We start from the raw sequence: 20950 nt of genomic DNA on the forward strand, positions 1-20950 counted from the left end.
TCTTGTTTGGTCAATGTGAAACCTAAGATACTGTATATTCATGATATAAAACAAATGAATATACGCAATCAACATCTTGTAGAGTCGGAAAAAGCGTGTTTTTTAATTATCAACATACACAAGTAGGCAATCATTTTTCTTTTAATCAATTTGATTAGTTGATTAATCATTGCAGCTCTATCACAATATCAGTGAAAATAAAGGCATATTTTATAAAATGACAAAATATCGTATTTCGCCAAAACATCCCAACATATTCCATTAGCAATCTATATTGACAGCTGTTTATCATGATTAACAGCTATGGTCATTTGAAAAAATACATGCTTTGCAGATAACAAGAAGCAAAAGGCATGACCTCACCTCACTCCCAGCTTTTTGCCTTGGAAAAAATACAAGTTTTCTATCGTCAAAACTCCATGTTGTGACTTGTAAAGACAGATTTACTGTATTTGTCTAAGGTGAGCTTTTGTTGTGTGATTACTCCTAAACACAAAGGGATTTCTCAGAGTTGGAGTGCATGAGGGTCGTGGGCAGGTGTGTTCATGTTTCTCATCCAGCAGCTTTTTCTCTGAGTTTAGTGATGATTCCAATAAGAGGGATGCACTGAACCACCGGGATAACAAAGGCGTTGCAATCAGCCTGCACACACCCCTCCTCAGTACAACAGAAACTATCAGGCAGACTGGCCATTGATTGAAGCAGCGGAGCGCAATGGTGTGATGAAGTGCAGCAGCAGTGAGCAGTCACTCATTTATGGCGATGAACAGGAATCCAAACCCGCAGTGACATTTCCTCTAATACTTAACCCTCCATTTCAATTCACTCAATAAACTTTAACGGTCCCCATAGTGCGACCTAGATGTCTGGTACATGAAGAAAAAAATGAACATACTAAAGAGGAATGCTACACTATAGTTCTCTTTTTGAGAAATACTCTTTCTAAAGAGGCCAAGAAATATCTTAATTGAAAGGCTTGAGCCAGGACATATTGGAGATTGTAATGTTTTATGAAATAAGGGACATTTGGGGAAGTTGTATGGCTGAAGGAGTTAACCTACAGAGAGGGAAATGTAGAAGCATGCACATTCACACACACGCAGAAATATACACATTGCACATCGTCGCCTGTACCGTGGCCAGGCTGTGTTGGTTTTATTACCCGTATAGGGAGAGCATTTTAACTGCGGACACACACAACATACACACACACGCACGCACACACCCACCCACACACACACACACACACACACACACACACACACACACACACACACACACACACACACACACACACACACACACACACACACACACACACACACACACACACACACACACACACACACACACCCCTACATGTATAACCCATTACCTTCTCCTCTGCAGACACTTTGCCCAAGTCTCCTCTAGCCCCCCTTGGGACCATGGCTTGGTGATGAAAGTGTGAATTAATCTCTTCTAACTTGGTGTGTGTGTGTGGGTGTGTCTGTGCCTTTGTAAGTGCAGCCCCCTGCACTCAAAGAGCGGGGGTCTTGCAAAGGGAGTTAAATCTGACTTTGAGGGACACACTAATGCAGTACCGCCACACACACACACACACACCATCCGTTGTAACTGAATGAGTCACACGGGTCAAACACAAACACTCTCCATCAGGTGTTGAGGGTTGTAGATGAGAATTAATGGGTTGCTATGGAAATAGCGGAACAGCCCGAAGTGCTGAGTCAGCTGTTTGTGTTGTTTGTGCCTGTGTTGCTGACGTTGTGCCTCGACCAATAAGAGTTTACCAAGGCTGATCAATTCCTTTTTTTTGCCTAGCTCTGTGTGAAGTTAAAGGAATTCCTAACTGCTTTAATGACCATTTTTTATAAACCTGACTGTGCTACTTCGAATTCTTGAAGAAACACTTTTTGTTGTATGCCTCCACAGTGCATGAAGATCCCAAACATGTGGAACAGCCTTGAGGAATTTAATTTAATTGGGGCCTGTTTGATAACAGAAAAAAACACTCAAAACACAAGACTTAGAAGGATGAAACTAAACAGGTTGTGATGTAATTTGGCTGAAAAATCTCTTGTTTGATTTGGTAGATCTTGTCCTCTTGGTTGTTGCTCTTTTTACCCACAAAGCAGAAATGTTGCGCCTGTTTAGCAGCTGATGAGTCTGGCAGCGCCTCAGCTCGTCCCTCAGCTGCAGTGTTGTTTATCAGCTGTTGCAGAGATGACTCGCCACTTGTTCCCCCGTTCACAGACAGCAGTGCGAAGACACCTAGACTACAGTATGCAAACAGAAGAGGTGTTTCAACAATGTAGCAGTGTCATGTACTCTGAATAATAGCACTGGAATACATTTTTATGAGACATATCGTGGGTTTTTTTCTGAGTTAAGACAAGATGCTCATCAGGAACCAGTATCAGTGTATTCTGTCTATTAGTATATCAAATGGTGTTGCTTACTGTAAATTCATACACATTTTTTAATATTATAATAAACCCACTTATTATTTGAATTGCACTACTGCTGATCAATACTCTGTTTAGATCCAAATCCTCATTCAGATTCATGGCATATGAGCATAAAAATTGAATTTTCAAACTTCATCCGAATGCAAGTCATTTGTCATGGTAGAGGAGAGTGGATATGATTTCCTGACATTACACAGGTAAACGATGTGATCATAATCCAGGTTTCCTAAGGTCTTTAGTAACATCACAGCAGCAGATACTGCACACTTCCTGTAGCTATGGTGACTGCTCTTGTAGCTGTTGCCAAGGAGGTCATGCTTTCAGATTTTCTGTTTGTTGTTTGTTTTTAATGTGATCCCAAGAAATATGTAACCAGACTTCAATAGAATTTGGAAATGTTGTTCCATGGACCTTAGACCAAGTTAATGGAAAGGTACTTCTCAACCCAGCATTTTAAAAAGTGTTTCCTTTTTTTCTGATCAAATACTTGTATCTTATTCAACAGAAATCTGCTTTGTGCCCTGTTCGTCTATAATTGTACGTATTCTGCTGAATGAATCAGTCTCAATCACCAACTATTCTATCATTGACATAACATCTTTGGAGGATTAGGCACCCATTTAGGATGTACATAATCTGTAAGTGCTTTCTAGCATGCTAACTAGAAAAACTCTTCAAAGTCATTGTTCTTCACTCCGTCGTTTCTTGCCATATCAACGCATTGGACAAATGTAACAGATACGGAGCAAAACCAGTACAATGATCTAATTTTCCCACAGTACAGAATGAGCCTTTTGTTTTGATTTGGTTTAATTTGATAACTTGTCAGAAAATTGGAAACGTTTTGGAATAGGCGAATTCTTAAGTCTACACATGAGGCATTACAATGTTATTAAAACTGTACCCAGCAACTACACTAGTGAGACTCTCATTAATTCATGAATTTTGACTGGCCTTTGCTGGTCTGCCTTGGCAGGTATACGTCCTGAAGGAGTGTATTGTTCTTTGAGAATGGAGCCTAATTGATTACATTGTCCCTCTTTTGCACTTAAGGGACTGACCCAGGTTTCTGCTTGGTATGCAAAAAGCTTTCTTTCTGGGAAAGTATCAGTTTTGCTCTGTGCTAAAAGTATTAAACAATGTTTGTTTTGATCATTTTAACGTTCATGCAGAAACAAGAATCCAGATAACTAGCCAGAATGGTGTTATCTTCGGATACTCATCGATGTGATAAGACTGCAGAGCTCGTTCAATAGAAATGAAACATCTAAATCAATTCCTGTTAAACACCCAATGTAGTCAATAATCAATAATCCATCACTTAGCAAACTGTATTAAACCTACCATAAACCTATAACCATTGACTGTTTGAAGCCCTCCAGTCCAGTTCTCATAAAAAGCAGTGTCCCATAATGACCCCAACCCTTGATGTTCCCTCTTACCTGTATTTACCTGGGGTTGCTGTGGTGACGCCCGAGGTTGCCACAGTAACGTATATAACAGCAACGATGCCCCATGCTTTGATCTCTGGAGCGAGACGTTGCTTTGCCCTGTCATTCCAATGTCTGCGTGTGTGTGTCCTTAGTACAATATGACACAAAAGACACAGGCTAAAAGGATCATTACAGGGATTGGTAACAGACTATTTCCTTTGTGGAAGCCCACATAATCCTCTCTCACACACACACACACACACACACACACACACACACACACACACACACACACACACACACACACACACACACACACACCACAGACACAGGCAAAGTGCCTTACCTTAACCCTAAAACCAAGTCCAACAGCGGCCCTTTGAAGAAGTGCTACAGTATAGACCAACATGTTCACTCTAAAACTCACTAGAAAAATGCATACGCGGTCTGTATCTCCATTCATAGTTAATCTGGATATCTCCCACACTTTTACAATAACACAGAGCGGAAAGCCTAATTTTTGCTGTGTCTCTCCTCTCACACAAACACACACACACCCATGCTCAAAAAAGGACGTGCATGCACATTCATTAGATCTGCGACAGTAAACAACAAGCTCTCAGTCATTACCTCGACATAACCCTCCTCACTTCATAAATACTGAACGAAGGCCTGACATTGTAGGCCCAACACACACACACACACACACACACACACACACACACACACACACACACACACACACACACACACACACACACACACACACACACACACACACACACACACACACACACACACACACACACACACACACACACACACACACACACACGCAAAGAGTTAGAAATGTGTCCAGAGAGATAGTCTTGAGAAGATGAATGGTTTGTGGCTGTGTGCGTGAGAGAGAAAAAAATCTACCTTTTTTGCCTTTCCAACCCAGATTATTAAATACACACACACACACATCTCCTCTGTCGCTCTTTACTCATTCTTTCACATCTCCTTTTTGCTTTTTCTCTGATGTTTGTGTGAAGAAAACGTAATTAATTTCAGTGTTACCACATAATGAAGCTTCCCTCTACAAACACACACACACAAATGCCCGCACTGACATTTAAGCAGTAGTTAAAACTAGACAACTATGCTCTGCATCTCCTGGGAGCTCTTGGGGATTATGCTGTTGTGCTGCATGTGTGTGTGTGCAAGTGTGTGTATGCAAACATATACAGCAGTACGCATTCATATATTTCCATGCTTGTGTTTTTGTTTACCAATTAACTGTTTCCCTAGTAGACACAAGCCACAAAATGGATTTCGGATGGTTTGCAATAAAGCTGCCCACAGCTACTAACATTTTGTAGTCTAAACCGGTTTTTTACCAAAAATGTACTGTGTTAAAGTTTCCTCCAGAATTATTTTCTTTTCTTTTATCTGCCTAGAAAAGCTTCTGCAAGTGCATTTATCTTTACTCTTCATTGAAATATAGGGTGGTACTAAACTATTCAATAAAAGATAAATGATCCAAAGTCCAATAGTTTCCTGGCAGCCCAGCTGGTCCAAATAAGATTACCAATCAAATGTTTTGTTTTGTTTTACTTATTTTAAAGCCTGGTAATATCCGCTTGTGGTAAAACTGGATCTGAGCAATGCAAGTTGTGGGATAATTGCCAAGAAACCAATGGATGAAATAACTTGCTTGCTATTTACTGTAAGCTGATTTTAAATCAGAATCAGGAGATGAGTGACTCCTAATCTCGTACAGGTAGCATGTCCCTACTACTTCCTTTACATATCAGTGATGCCCCACTACTTGTGTTCATGTTGACCTGATTGGCGGTGATGTCACCTTGCATCAGTCCCTTCCTCGGCCCTGTCACCATCCTGCTGATACAGACAGGAAGATGGAAGGAGCTGGGTCAGATGATGGATTGATGGATGGAGGCAGGGTGGCGGGTGAGGGCAGTTTATAGCTCGGGTGATGGTGTTATGAGATAGTGTGTGTGTGAGTGTGTGTGTGTGTGTGTGTGTGTGTGTGTGTGTGTGTGTGTGTGTGTGTGTGTGTGTGTGTGTGTTTAGTTTGGAGGGTGGATGTGTAATGGGTGTTAAAGCCTAAACAAGCTTTGTAGCTTGACTGCCATTCCCACGGGTGTATGGGTGGAATCCCATCAATCCCATCCCCCAGTTGCACAAATACACACATGGGCACATACACATCAGGTTAAGGGTTAACCCCCTCACTCCCGGTCCTATTGTTACTATGGAGATTAGGGTGAGATGTCAATCTACTGGTCAAGCCAATACATTTCTGAGTAATGGTGGCATATTATTAGGTTGAAATGGAAAAATGGCACCATGAACATGCAATGACAACATCAGGATGGGTAGTCAATACGCAAATTAAGTTTTCTAAATCTATTATTGGCAGTTCTTTCTGACTATTGCCAATAGAACAAATATCAGTTGGATATTTTGTATGCAAGGAAAGCATCCCTTGTCCATGTGCCATGAATTTTATAAAATGATTATGTCAGTTCCAGCGGCCACACAGACAGTTATAGGGCCGCTGCAACATAACATCAGTACTTTCCAAGAGGAATACAAAACACACAATAGGTATTTCTTTGTCTCTAATGGTGCCTATTCAACACTATGTGGTTTATTGTAAAAGAGAAAATAACATTTGTAATATCCATTTACACTACAGAAACAGCACATCACACTAATTGTATTTTTCCTCACACAAAAATGTTACAACTGTCGTTCAGTGTGACTGTAAGTGTCACATGCTAAAACAAATGTTTTAAATAAGCAATTTCGACAACAAAATGCTTAAATGCTGCATTATATGTGTCAAGCAACTACTTCATATAATAACTTTTCCGTCTATAGTTTTCATTTAAACTTACATATGAATAGCTTTGAAACTGCATGACAATTTAATCATAGCCCACTAGACAAAATAGGCTTCTTAGCTACTTTATGATCATCAGTGATAGTCATAAATGCAGCACTAATCTTTATTTTAACCCAATATTCTCTAGCCAAATGCATTTTAGAAATGGCACTGTATATTACAAACAATGTTTTTTTAAGTCACTTAAACGGACATTCAACTGTACTGTTGTTAATGTGGAGTAACTACAGAAAATCGCCCTGTCCATTGTAACATGGCAGTGCTTCCTGCAGAATGAATACAGGGGAAAAATTGCAATGGAAATTGCTTTATTTTGGCATTTAAAAAAAAAAATGTTTTGGCCTGGCGGGGTTGTTCCGTTGGGATACAATTATATGGAAAATGCTGCATTTAACCCCCAATTGCTTCAAGCACGACTATGTGGCAGCTCCGTCACTCCGGCATCTTCCCAATACATTTGTGTCTATTTCCTGTGAATGTGTAATAAATAACAAACAGAGTGAAATAATTGAATTTCCCCAAGAGGGATTAATAGCCCTTTCTCTTCTGCACTTGGCATCACATTACATTTTTCTGGCTGGCTGATGAAACCAGCACCATTCAGACAAAAAACAGAGACTGTCACAGTGTAAAATTACCCATAGCTGCCTTAAACAGTCTTCTACAGTGTAGGAAAAAAGTGTTACAAGTCATATTCTGTGACTGTTGGTAGTTTTATTCAGCTGTCTCCTCCAGGAGCTTCTACGTAATGCGTGTGTCGGTTGTAGTTACAGCTGAAGTTCCACTGGTGATGTGCTTGAATAATTGGAACGGTTCTCTTGGGGGACATAGTTTTGTGGAAACACACTGTGGTTTCTCCAGGTGTCAGGCAGTGCAGGTGTGTGTGTGAGTGGTAATATGTTACAGCTCCTTCCTGTCTTGTTGCAGAAATGCCTCCTCAGTCCTCCACCTCCTCATCTTTCGGTGCAATGCTGAGATGTTGAAATTCACCCACCACCCGCTTTAGATTTGGCAGGAAACAGAGTCTTGGCTAGAGTAGAGACAAGAGATCACCACACACACACACACACACTCACGCGCACGCACACACACACACACACACACACACACACACACACACACACACACACACACACACACACACACACACACACACACACACACACACACATATATATATATATACACACACACACACACACACACACACACACACACACACACACACACACACACAGATACACACACATCTGAAGAGAATTTGGAAACATGGCAGCAAAAACAGGTCTCCCTCTTCATCGACCTGCTGTTCATTCTCACAGCTCTCAACTTCAATTTATCACCGGCAGTGTTTATGGATCTTTGAGGAATCATTCTTTTCCACTCTTCTTTCTACTTCCCTCGTAGGCTCGAATGAACTTTCTGAGGTAGTTCAGTCCCTCCTGAAGGGTTTTTCTGTACAATGTCAGGGTAATTGGACCTTACAGCACTTTGAATGTCTTTCATTAACTAACTACATTTATTATGTCAAGAAAAGAGCACTAAAGACTGCAAAAAACAAGATCACATAAAAAGGAAAATGTTATCACGGTATTGAGTCATTGAAATTCAATCTTGAACCAATTTTAAATCCATAAATCCATTTAATTGGCTAATAGTGAGGTGGTTAAAATTTGCTTGAAATGACACCAACACAAACATACTAAGCATATATAATATCCATATTAGTATCCCCCCCCCCCTCCCCCCCTCCCCCCCCATCAGCAAAAACACGTGGGTTTGCTATCCTGGCTCCAAAATGGTGGAATGAGCTCCCCATTGAAATCAGGATAGCAGATAGCCTACACATCTTCACAAACTCATCTCTTTCGACTCCACTTCGAGCAATATAATTACTAACAAATAATTACTAACAAAGCTCTTACATACTAACTAAGCACTGGCTTATCTAAAGCTGATTGGGTAGCACTTTTAATGTTTTGGCTCTATGAAACCTGATGTACTTATATGATTCTGTTTTCTTCAAGTCTGTATCTTGGTCTAATGCACTTAATGTAAGTCGCTTTGGATAAAAGCGTCAGCTAAATGCAATGTAATGTAATGTAGTAACAGGAATATGAACATTACTACAATGTGATTGAAGTTTTCATGGACAGCCATATGGCCACCATACACTCTCTCTAATGAGTATGACTCATAACACTTTGTGACTGCAGGAATAATGTTATTTTCCACGAGGATGAATGTGATATTCGTCATAAATACGTGCTGCATTAATTTATGGGGGTCAGATAAGAACACATCAGGTTATTTCGGGACACAGTCTGATCCTGTGTTCATGGCTGCAGTACAACTGTGATCAGCTTTCCACTCTGACGTCTGTGACCAAACATCCACTCCTGGCTCTCTCTCTGTGTGTGTGTGTGTGTGTGTGTGTGTGTGTGTGTGTGTGTGTGTGTGTGTGTGTGTGTGTGTGTGTGTGTGTGTGTGTGTGTGTGTGTGTGTGTGTGTGTGTGTGTGTGTGTGTGTGTGTGTGTCTCTGTATTTTATTTTCAAATGAATGCTATGTGTGTGTGTATATTTGTATTGGCATATGCATGTAGCCATGGGGTATGGAAGTGGTTTCCTATTGTAGTTAGATATAAATAAGGTATTGTTTTATTTTGTTCAGTATGTATTTAAATTATTTTAGGCATGTGTGTGTTGTTTGGCTGCTTTAAGTTTTTACGCATAATTTGTCAAGCCTTACAGTTCTGGACTTCAGGTTGGAGAATGATTGTGTGTGTGTGTGTGTGTGTGTGTGTGTTCAAAGGGCTTGTAGTGTGTCATAAAAAACGCTAAAGACTATAGGCAGTTACTGTAGAGCATTTTAGGCTCCGGGTCTGGTGTGTGTGTGTGTGTGTGTGTGTGTGTGTGTGTGTGTGTGTGTGTGTGTGTGTGTGTGTGTGTGTGTGTGTGTGTGTGTGTGTGTGTGTGTGTGTGTGTGTGTGTGTGTGTGAAAGACAGATCTGGCAGTTTCTTCCTCCAGGACAGGGATTATGTAAGCAGAGCGCAGCGAGGTTAAATACCAGCCTCCGTCCATCAGGCTGTGTTCTGTTTGGATTGGGAACAATGGGAACACTGGGACAATGACCCTCTGCTCTTAGATGGAAAAGCTCAACTCTCTCCAGAGACACTGAACATTTTCTCAGATACTTGATTTGTAAACATCTGACCTATGACCTGTTTATCCTTTCTATTAAATGTCACTTAAGAAACAAATAGATATGTAAAGAGATGAAGAGAGAGGAAGAAAGTGACTGATAAGATGATGAGACATATCAACATGTTGCCATAGTAACATGCACAGACCAGCCGGGTGCTCAAATGTACATCACGTTACATAAAGCGGCTCTGTTCATGAAAAAGAGACAGGAGCGGATGTTTAAAAGAAACATGTTCAACCTGTGTTCTAATTGAGATAATACAATAAAAAAGTACACATGAGGCACTAGCACAAAATGTAATGGTGTTACTATCCATCAATCTAGATCAATATATAGATGATGATCAATGAGCCAAGATCATTGAATAAAAGTGGAAACATACGCCTTCATTTTGAAATTCCAATGGAACTGGAACTGTTACTATTTGTATTTTATTTATATGAGTTGTTAAAATATAACTAGATGGTCATATGATATCAATCACACACACCTTAAAGGTAGGGTAGGTAAGAATGGAGAAACCAGCTCGAGTGCGCTAGAATTTGAAAATACACAACCGAAAAAAATCTGCCCCTTCCTTCAGACTTCCTTACAGAGCCCCTCGTCCAACACACACAAACGCACACATGACCAATGAGGGCACGAGATAAGTTGGTGCACAGATGGAAGGCTGACAGGCAGGTAGGCCATCCAGTTATCTGCCGCGGGCCGAGGCAGATAATTGGTCTAGCTTTTTACAGCGCCACAGCTTCCACAGATGAAATATTTGTATATATTTATTGTCAAAGCATTTAATTTATTCACTGCTATCGGGATGTTAAGGGCATTCCAAGGAATATAACAAAAATAAGTGTTGCTGAAGTGAATTACCTACCATACCTTTAATTGAATAAAACGTGTATTTTGGTAGACTTTTGGGTATCAAAAAACATAGTTATTAAATATAAAATTATATCTGGGCTAGGTGAATTATTTGTATTTAATAATAAATCCACTCTTTCTGTGTGATCAATTATTTGTTGATGATTTCTCTGTAGTTGAGGGACATTCTAAAAATGTCAGTGATATTCATGTTCGGAGACGTTGTCCTGCAGAGTCTTAAGTGCACACATGTACCAGTGTGAAGAGAGAAGTGAGAGCTGCTCAATGAGAAACTCTGAAAGGAGCGTCGTGTGAAGAGAAAACATGTTTTGCTGACTGTTAATGTAAGGTACTTATCACATCCACCTGCTGATAACACTTTGTATTCAGCTTTTTAAAGTGTGGGCATCACGGTGTGTTTTCCCCAAACACAACAGTCACTGCCAATAGTGAGACATGGAAGATGTTATACAAACACTGTTGGCTACTGATGACTCATTTCTCTAGACCTGGACCTCTACTTCTCTTTGCTGCAAAATCATCCATTATGGATTTAGACATGGACTTTTTATTCTATGTAACATTTTGGTGTAGTTGCATCGTACATCCATGTAAAGCTGCAGGGGTTATATGTTACACGGATTTTGGTAACTATTTTAGAACATTTGTTATATGTATGTCATTTTTCATGAATTCATTTTTTTCAGTTTTATGTTATATTAAACTGAGTAATTTTTGTAGGGACACTTAAAATCATCGACTAAACAGGGATCGAAATGTTCTGTTCAAACCTTGTTATCAGCTTCAAATTGTAATGTATTTGATTCATTGTAAATATGCCATGTTTTAATCTACACACATACAAATTCAAACAATATTCCAATTGACATTTGATGTCAGATAATAAAGAAAGCATTTGCAGGGATTTTGGATTATAAACAGGTTACCACCTGGCTAATATCAACCACCTGTTGCTTGAGGGGACAATTTATCCCTTTTTGTGGGTGGAAAGATTTCCTAACATACTTACCTTTGTTTGTCAAGGTTGGACACTTTCCATACCATTTAGTCATATAACCTGAGGTAGGGCTGGGCGATATATCGAGTTTACACGATACATCGTGCATTGCACTACATGCGATGTCGTAAATGACCACATCGTGAACATCGAGTATTATGTTGTCAAATCAGTTTCCCGCCGCGGCCAAAATGAGCTTTCCTTTCTCCCTCATAGACACAGTCACACACGCAGGCACACACGCAGGCCCCGCCCAACTTGCCCACAAACATTACACACACGCACAGTGACAGAGAGGCATTTGTTTTGAGGAGAGCGAAAGAAAAGTTAGCTAGTTTAAACCTTAGCACAACATGTTCTTTTTATTTTTGTATGTCTTGTGAACGCAACGCTGGCATAATATGATGTGGCCTGCTGACATGGCCCGTGTTTAATTCAGCCCAGATGCGGTGACTGCAGGCTAAATCCATGAATGCGGCAGGCAGGTATCCAAAATAAAGTCGCACCAGTATGAGGCGCAGTGAGAACCACGCACCTGTCAGACTAGCGATTGGGCACATTTACATTTCAGGAGAATAATGAAGATGGTTGTTCCACTCCGTTTCTCACGAAACCAGCGCGCTGCTGTTTGCATTAGTGTGGACTGGACCGACTGAACTGACACCGGCAGCCTTAATAATTGTGGAAGGATGGACCCCCATCCTGCGAAAAATAGGAGGAAAGGTGGTGCAGAGAGGGAAAGGGAGAAAAAAGCACGCGAGGAGGATGCAGCGAAATGTGCTAAAATCACAGATGTATTCAGAACCCCCCGTATGGTACAGAATGACGAAGCAGAAAGTAAGTTAGCCAACATTATGAGCCACATTTCTTTCTATATTATAGCCTGATGTGCACATCGACTGACTGTCAATAAAACAGTTTCTCAATCCAATGTTAAGTTAGTGGCAGACCCTGTGTGACTGAGACTGTGAGGCTACAAAAAACCCAAACCTCCTTACTGTTACTCAAGGCAAATATATGTAGGCTAATATAACCGTTAGACTGCAGCTAACTGTGGGGCTACACAAGTATATATTTTTTGTGTGTTGGTTAAAATCGTTTTAATAGAAACCACGGATGAAGACAGTATAAATAACAATGGTTTAATGCAGACATACTGTATGTTACAGGGACTACTAGAATCATCATACTGGCGTGACTGTAAACATCAAGGGGTTAAATAAAAAAATGTGTATGTGTTTTAGAGGAAATTTCAGAATACACAGTATTCGAGTACACATACTCGATATAATTTAGAGACCATATCGCCCAGCCCTAACCTGAGGCAATAAGTCTGCCTCATTTATGTCTATTAAGTGACTATGTTCAAGTTTGCAATAAGACTCCCGAGGATGCTGAAATACATCACACATCTCTTTATAATATATATAGTTCGATAAGGCTTAAGGCATTTATAAAAGTCATTAATTTAATTCTGGCTGGTTTTTTTTTGATTTAATTTTATTGGAGTCCTTCAATGGTTGTATTTTGATGTTTGTTTTTGAATCCCTAACCAGACAAAACATCTTGGATCTTGGTTTGTGTTTTAAGTTTGTTTCAAGTGGCTCTTAGTTGGAAAAAACATAGTCATGTTCAGCCTGGAGCAGCACTGACTAAAATGACCAAACCACAGAAAAATAACAGTCTGTTTTCTCTGTTTGACTCTATTTCTTATCCTCTGAGTCATATGCTTTGTTCTGAAACTCTGTGTGTGTGTGTGTGTGTGTGTGTGTGTGTGTGTGTGTGTGTGTGTGTGTGTGTGTGTGTGTGTGTGTGTGTGTGTGTGTGTGTGTGTGTGTGTGTGTGTGTGTGTGTGTGTGTGTGTGTGTGTGTGTGTGTGTGTGTGTGTGTGTGTGTGTGTGTGTGTGTGTGTGTGTGTGTGAGATAAAACTTTAGGTCAATCATCATCCATTCCACAACTCATTTCCAGGGAGAAAGATAGAGATGTCACAGTTTTTATATGGCTGTAAATCCCCAAATGGAATCAATCTCACACACTCTTCTCCCCATCCATCATCCATCTCAATACTTTTTTACTCTTTCGTCTCACTGCCTGACAAAATGAGTGGCCAAATAGTCGTGCTTAAAAACATCCTCAATGTGCTCTATATCATACAATGAGGTTGTCATGTAATAAAAGACACTTTTCCTGATATGAGAAGGCTACTATGGGCCATATTAGGTAACTGATAATATGATACAAAGTTTTGCAAACGTCTGATCTATGAGCCATTATGACATGTGATACTAAAGAGGAAAGCTTTACAGTGGGAATGCAAGTTCATATTTACTGCTTTGTGAAATGTACCATCATTAAAATGTCAAACTACCCTAAACCAGGAGAATGGGTTGACGCTGGAAGAAAGTAGAACAGTTCAAAGTCAAACTCAATCTTAAAAGGCAAGGATGTACGTAGCAACTATCATATTTCCAACATTTCCTAGATGAGTTTTATGGGGCATTACCTCAATTTAGTATGCATTAACTTTCATTAAGTTGATGAACTTGAGGGAGACAGAGAGAAATTATGGAAGAAATCGAAGCAGCTGAAGCCAGGATATCCTAACCAAACTTATTTTTCAGAAGACATTGTTTAACTATGCTCTCAGGCCTACAAGTTAAGTAAACTATACACTGATGATGTACAGTAAAATAAGTGGGCCGCCCTTTTATAACGACATGCTAACTAGCCTATACTTAAAAAAAAAAAGCAAATGACAATGTTAAATCGATACACATTGATCAAACACAGCTGCGCCTCTAACAGCCTGTGCATTGAAAACGTTTAATGTTATTTATCTGGCACAAAAAGTTAGCATTCTGCAGCCCTCCTGCTCCGCGGCTCTGCACCACTGTCATCTCCTTCATGTTTCATTTTCTTCTTTCTCCGCTGCCTCCCTTTCATTACTCTCCTCTCTTGTCTTTGAGTGATGTTTGTCCTCTTGGAGAGGGACTTGTGGGGAATGATTGCAGCCACTTCTCCACTCGGCTCTCCATTCATTCTCTTCATCAGTCCTCAGACAGCTGGCCTTGCTCCAGACTCATCTCCGGCTCCCTCTGCCTAGTCCTGCCAGCTCTATTTAAACACCATTGGTCATCATGCTGTTGTCTGGCACAGGCTGCGTATCGCTGCCATTGGGAGACCTCATAGTATTCTTAATACCAGTCCTTTGTGGAAATGTGATCATTATCTATCTTTGAGCATATTCAAGACACCAGTCTTTCAGTTAAATAATGAGTGGCCCATCTGCTGCAGCTATGGAAATTGATTGCCTGCAAAATATCAACAATACCCATCATCTTTTGTCTGTCAGACATTCTTGTCAAAACTGTCTGTGGATACACGATGACCATGACAACTCTTGACTCATTTTCTTCTGATTGTTGTTCTTTTTTTGACATTTCACTCTTCTGTCTCTTCTGTTGCCTATGCAAAGTGTATCATGTTGTTTACAGTCTTGCAGTTTGTAAATGCAGCCTTTAGAGAAGTTACAGTATTAGTGCTTTGTTGGAAGCCCCATACTACTGCAAATACAGCAGAACTTTGTTTGTGTAAAAATAAGTCTGCATAAATAATGATCCTTATATGGGACAAAGGTTATTCTCCAGTATAGCCATGATTATAATGGAGGTCCCTAGTGTCTTTGTCTCATATGAAACTGTATCGAAGCAGAGGCTATCTGTGAATGATAAGAGGAATCAATTAGTATCAAATCCCTAAACAGTACAGGCACCGATAACAGCCAGACATTGTGTGTGTGTGTGTGTGTGTGTGTGTGTGTGTGTGTGTGTGTGTGTGTGTGTGTGTGTGTGTGTGTTGTGTGTGTGTGTGTGTGTGTGTGTGTGTGTGTGTGTGTGTGTGTGTGTGTGTGTGTGTGTGTGTGTGTGTGTGTGTGTGTGTGTGTGTGTGTGTGTGTGTGTGTGTGTGTGTGTGTGTGTGTGTGTGTGTGTGTGTGTGTGTGTGTGTGGTGTGTGTGTGTGTGATATTTGGTTGCCAATATTTCATCCTGCATTCAGCGTCTTCATACAACAGGAATAATAGCAAGCAACACTTATGTCTCTGGTTTCCAGCCTCATAGCCACATTGTACAAAAATAATTTCGGGTTAAACGCTATTCATATAAGTGAGTATGGATTTGAAATAGTAATTTATGTTATTGCAAATTGCAGCCTTAAAATCAAAGATTGCTTTTCTAAAAAATGATTGATTCCCATTTGAGATAGACAAATGCTGTCAGCTTTGGCCCTTTATTGATTTCTATGTTATCTACCTCGTCATTCACACACACAACATTCTGCAAAGGAGAAACTCTCCTATCCGCACAAAGAAAATCAAGTTACGATTTAACAGGAATTCAGTTCTGCTTATAAAAACGGATAAATACAAACTAAACTCTAAAATTATGCCTTTGACACATTTAATCTGTCACTTTTAAAGAAATAACCGACACAATAGTGTAGTGACTTCAGCTTTTAGAAAACCATTTTGTCGCGCCATAAATGCAATTTGTCACAGAGCGACCTGAGCAGCAGTCACGGCCTCGTTCCACCGTCCTGACGCCATGGCCCTGTTTGTCTCAGGCACCTGAGAATAAAACTAGGCTAAAACTGAGTGCAGCGTTCACCAGAAATATTATGTGGCTCATCATGGTCTTTTTTCACAGTCTTCAAAGGGGATGGCGATGGTTGTGATGGCAGCATTAATCAACTGGGTGGAAATGTGCTTTAGAGCCACAGGAGATACTGGCACAGGAGTGAAACTGGGACAGAGTCAGACCCTGCAGCCATGGCTTTCCCGTTTTCCTCTCTAAAGACACATTCTTTCATACATTAACCCCATTTCTCTCTTCATCAACACACTCCCTCCTCCATGAGTCCTCTTTCTCTTCCCCCAGTCTTCCCAGTATCCCCGCTATGTTCAGCTCCATTGTGCTTCTTGGTAATGAAAGAAAATGGTGCTGTTAAAGTGACAAACCTGTCTAATACCAGGGGATGGTAACAGATTCATTGGAGGAAATCAAACATCAATACGAGTCAGTGCCACAGTAGGAAGAAAACCTACAATGGCAGATGGGCTTTTGAAATCAGTTAACACACCGAGAGACAATAAAGAATATAAATCTATAAAAAATACTGTTTTTTAAAAGTGTCTATTTCTTACCATAGTAAAGAAGAATGCCCTAAACATTAAATACAAAACTAATTGATACAATTATAACATACAAATGTCATAATAGTTTTTCATCACAAGACATTTGAACACAGCTACCTAAGGTGTCTGCTACCTCTCCTGTAATTGGCATTGTTGCAACTATGATGCAAGGAAAACGCTTTTTGGTCAGCTAGTTGTCATTTTGGTGATTATGTAAATATTACTAATTTGTATTTTTACTTGACTGACAAACTGTTAATACATAGCTTACGTTTGAATCTGTATTCAGTGTCTAAGTGACTGAATAAGTGACTGCAGAGGCACCCAGAAGAAACATTATTTTGGCCTTGAGGCAAGTAAGGCAGAGTTTAGATCAGGGTTTAATTCTTTCCAGCAGCTTGAAGGATTTCCCTTTCAGCTGAAGGCGGCAGGTATGTGTTTATCCAAAGTCACTCATTTGAGTGGTTTACATTGTCAAAGTTATGCAAGCCAGATCCCTGTGGTTTACTTCATCAAGACTTGCAGCTCTAGGTAGAAAAAACACACACAGACGTGTTCTTACTACTATTGATTTGTTATGGCTAATTTTTTGACAAAGTCTGCCAACATAAAAACACTTCAGGACTACTGGAGTCACAAAGTGAGTGAGTAATTATGTGTAATTATGTTTAATTGCACTACAGATTTACCTGTACATTGAATCGTTTATTATAGGAGCAACTCATTTTCTTTAAACAAACTTGTCTTTGTCACTTTATGCCTCCATGCAAACTTATAGATAGACGGTGTTTTGTTCCCATTCGGCAATACTGAGTTTATTATGTCCAAATGTAAATCATCATATCATCCAAATCAAACTATAGATAGAAGCTAGAATTGATAGAATGGGAGGGATGAAACCCCTCTTAAATGGTCACACATGCAGAGCACACAGCACACACAGTGACATTTGGCCTCTGTATTTAACCCATCCTAGTACCAGGAGTCTAGTACTAGGAGCAACTCAAACTATAAGCAAATATAGCTTTCATCTTGATTTCATTGATTGTAGCGCAGTGCAGTTTTACAGGTGCAGATTGTGACTCCAAATACAATTACTACTCATTACTGCTTATCTTGTTGACTTCTGAACTTTTAACAAGTCCGTGGCTGTCAACAAAAGAAGACATCCTTTATCCTCTGCAGCACATTTGCTCTGCTCTATATTCTAACTTCCAGCCCTTCTCTTCCCGGACAAGTTTCCTCTCAAGCGAAGCTGCTCTCTCCACTCTCCATTATCCAAACTGTCAGAACATCATGGTGGGAGAGCACTGCTTTTACAGGGAATGAGAAGAGCCTATGTGGCTGTTACCATGATTTCCTAACACAAGCCCCTAAAACACACACACACACACACAGTCTGAGAATGTGTGATATAACGCCACCCTGGTTTTCTCAACTTGCACACATGCAGCCACGGTGATAACAAAAGTAGCCCAATGCCACCACTATACCACTCAGATGCCATAGTTTCCTCCCAGAATACCACAGCAACAAACTTCTGTTTGAGCTGCACAACCATACAAACACTTTTGACAAAAATAAACACAGACATGCTGCTTGTGTAATGCCCTGTGTTGAAACTGTAATCCCAGTCATGCTGCAAGCTCCGGTAAAAGTATGAAATTGTGAAAATTGAAAACATTTGTCTGCCCTCTCCAAACAGCCCTAATAGATATTCTTGGCATGCACTTTGAAGAGTGACTACTGGGGCAAAGAAAAACGACAATATTTTAAGAGATGTGATATTACTACCTGGTTCTCTCTTCTCTCACTGTGTTTATTTTTCTTTGTGAGGCTGGCGAGTTTTAAGTGTCTCACACTCAAGGGGAGACTCTGCTTCTTCTCTCCAAGGCTTGTTCCTTTATTTTAATCGTAAGGACAGGATGTTTTGCTGTGGTTTTCTAAAATCAAGTTGTGATGCTGTCACGATTCTCTTGTTATGTCACGTTTTTAGTTTTGTATGTCTAGGTTTGGGTTTATTTTGCTGTTCGGTTCTCCCTGTCTCCCTTGTGTATTGTCTGGTCCCTCTCTGTGTTTTTCATCCCTGTCGTTAGTTTCCCTGATTGTGTTCACCTGTTGCCCTTGTGTTTCTCCTTCCCTGCCCGGCTGTTTCTCGTCTCGTGATTACCCCTCCCTGTATTTAGTCTTGTCTCTTCCTGTGTTCAGTGTTGGTTCGTCTATTGTTGTTGACTGTGTTCACCGGTGAGTGTTCTGTCTGTCCAAGTTCTATTCGTTATCCTTGAAATAAAGGTATAATCAGTTTAATCTGAATTTGGGTCCTGCTTCCTTCACTCTACCGTAACAGATGCATTGCTGCAGCAGAGTTTAAAGCATGTGGAAAATATTCTAACACTTGCAGTGGCTAATAGGCTCACTGCCACTCACACAATTGACCAATAATTGGCCAGTGGTCCAGCATGATGACCCCTCCTCATCGGAAACTGTACATTGACTCTACTGTATGATGTGGATGATAATGTTGTGATAATGTTGGTTTCCAGGGCTGTTCCCTGCACATTTTCCAAGGCATCATGGAAAAGGCTCCGGTCCCAATGTTTCTCGTCGTACATTTAGTACTTTCAGGCTGCGTCCCAAACTACCTGATTAAAACACCTTCTGTAATCACCCACTTTGAATGTTATTAGCCCTTTGGATGGGAGTTATCAGTGGTGAACAGAGTTATAGATATGATACACCTACTTGTAGGGTCAGACAGCAGTCATCATCTATTTTCAATCTTGATCACTGATACAAACACAAGACAACTAAAACCTTGAGTTGCTGGAGTTATTATTAAGAGAGCGAAGAAGGAAGTCAGGAGAATGGTATTCGTGTCCTCTGTGAAACCAAACCTTAACGTTGACTTTTTGAAGTGACTTCGTTTGACAAATTGACTTTTTAAACCTGAGTAGGATATTCTTTTTGATTTTAACAAATGTTTTTTCTAGTTGTCTAAACCTAATACTAGGCATTTTGTTTTAATTTGCAATGGTGTTTTAGTCTGTGGCATGTGGGCGCATTGGCCTGTGTGAACTACTAGAGTGGAAGTGATAAATGATGCTGTGATATCACTGTGTTTTTTTTTTTTAAAGGCGCAACATGCTTGTAAGTTTTACCCGGCAGAGAGCAGTCCAGCAGCAGTGTTGATGCCCTTTATGATTCAGTGCAGTGATGAAGTAGCCGAGGTGTACTTCAAACTGACTGCCAGGAGAAAACTAAATAAAAATGTCCTCTTTAGTGATGCAAAAAGTAAAAACTTTACAACAGCAGCTCCCCTCTTCAATTGACTAATGTCCACTCTCCAGTTCTGTCGTTGCCCCATTGTTAATTTCCCTCTTAGTTATCTGCTCCTCTCTCTTTTCTCTCCCTCTGGTTTTGAGTGACATTACTACAGTGCTCCTTATATCTGCTGAATTCAGCTGCTGCAGCTTTACACACACACATGCACATTCTCACACACTTTTTAAGACATAAAACAATGTCAGCAGGAAGGCTTTTCCTGGCAGCCGCTCTGTGCATTGTATGATCTCTCGGCTGTATTGAAGGGAAACCTCTGCAGTCACACCTATTCAGGCTCTCGCTCCCTTTTCTATGGCCACCAGAAAATTGAATTTCCCCCGCTGTTGTTCCCTGTGATGTTCCTGTCCCAGATAAGTCACTCATCTTCCTATGCGTATGCAAAGAGACACAAACACACACACACAGTAGCTCCCAGCTGATGTGGGCTGTACTACGCTATTGTTTTGTTGACAATTGTAAATACTGTAGCTGGCATTTCTGCTCATATTTAATAACGGTGTAAACTTTATTTGAC

The 20950-nt window shown here is 40.3% G+C and overlaps 1 protein-coding gene across 5 annotated transcripts in view; it reads left to right on the forward strand.

Annotated features, from left to right (window-relative positions):
• Nucleotides 1-20950, forward strand: part of LOC307029008 (E3 ubiquitin-protein ligase SH3RF3-like) — a 120336-nt gene that overhangs the window by 9135 nt on the left and 90251 nt on the right. Inside the window, exon 1 of one of the 5 annotated variants that reach the window (XM_079664547.1) lies at nucleotides 8060-8245. The exons of the other annotated variants lie outside the window; for them this stretch is intronic. Coding sequence (XP_079520673.1) covers nucleotides 8232-8245 — 14 coding nt within the window. The 5' untranslated portion in view covers nucleotides 8060-8231. Of the gene's footprint in view, nucleotides 1-8059; nucleotides 8246-20950 lie in introns of those variants that run through there. 5 annotated transcript variants of the gene reach the window in all.

This window comes from Notothenia rossii, assembly GCF_949606895.1.
Source record: "Notothenia rossii genome assembly, chromosome: 2".
Classification (NCBI taxonomy): domain Eukaryota; kingdom Metazoa; phylum Chordata; class Actinopteri; order Perciformes; family Nototheniidae; genus Notothenia; species Notothenia rossii.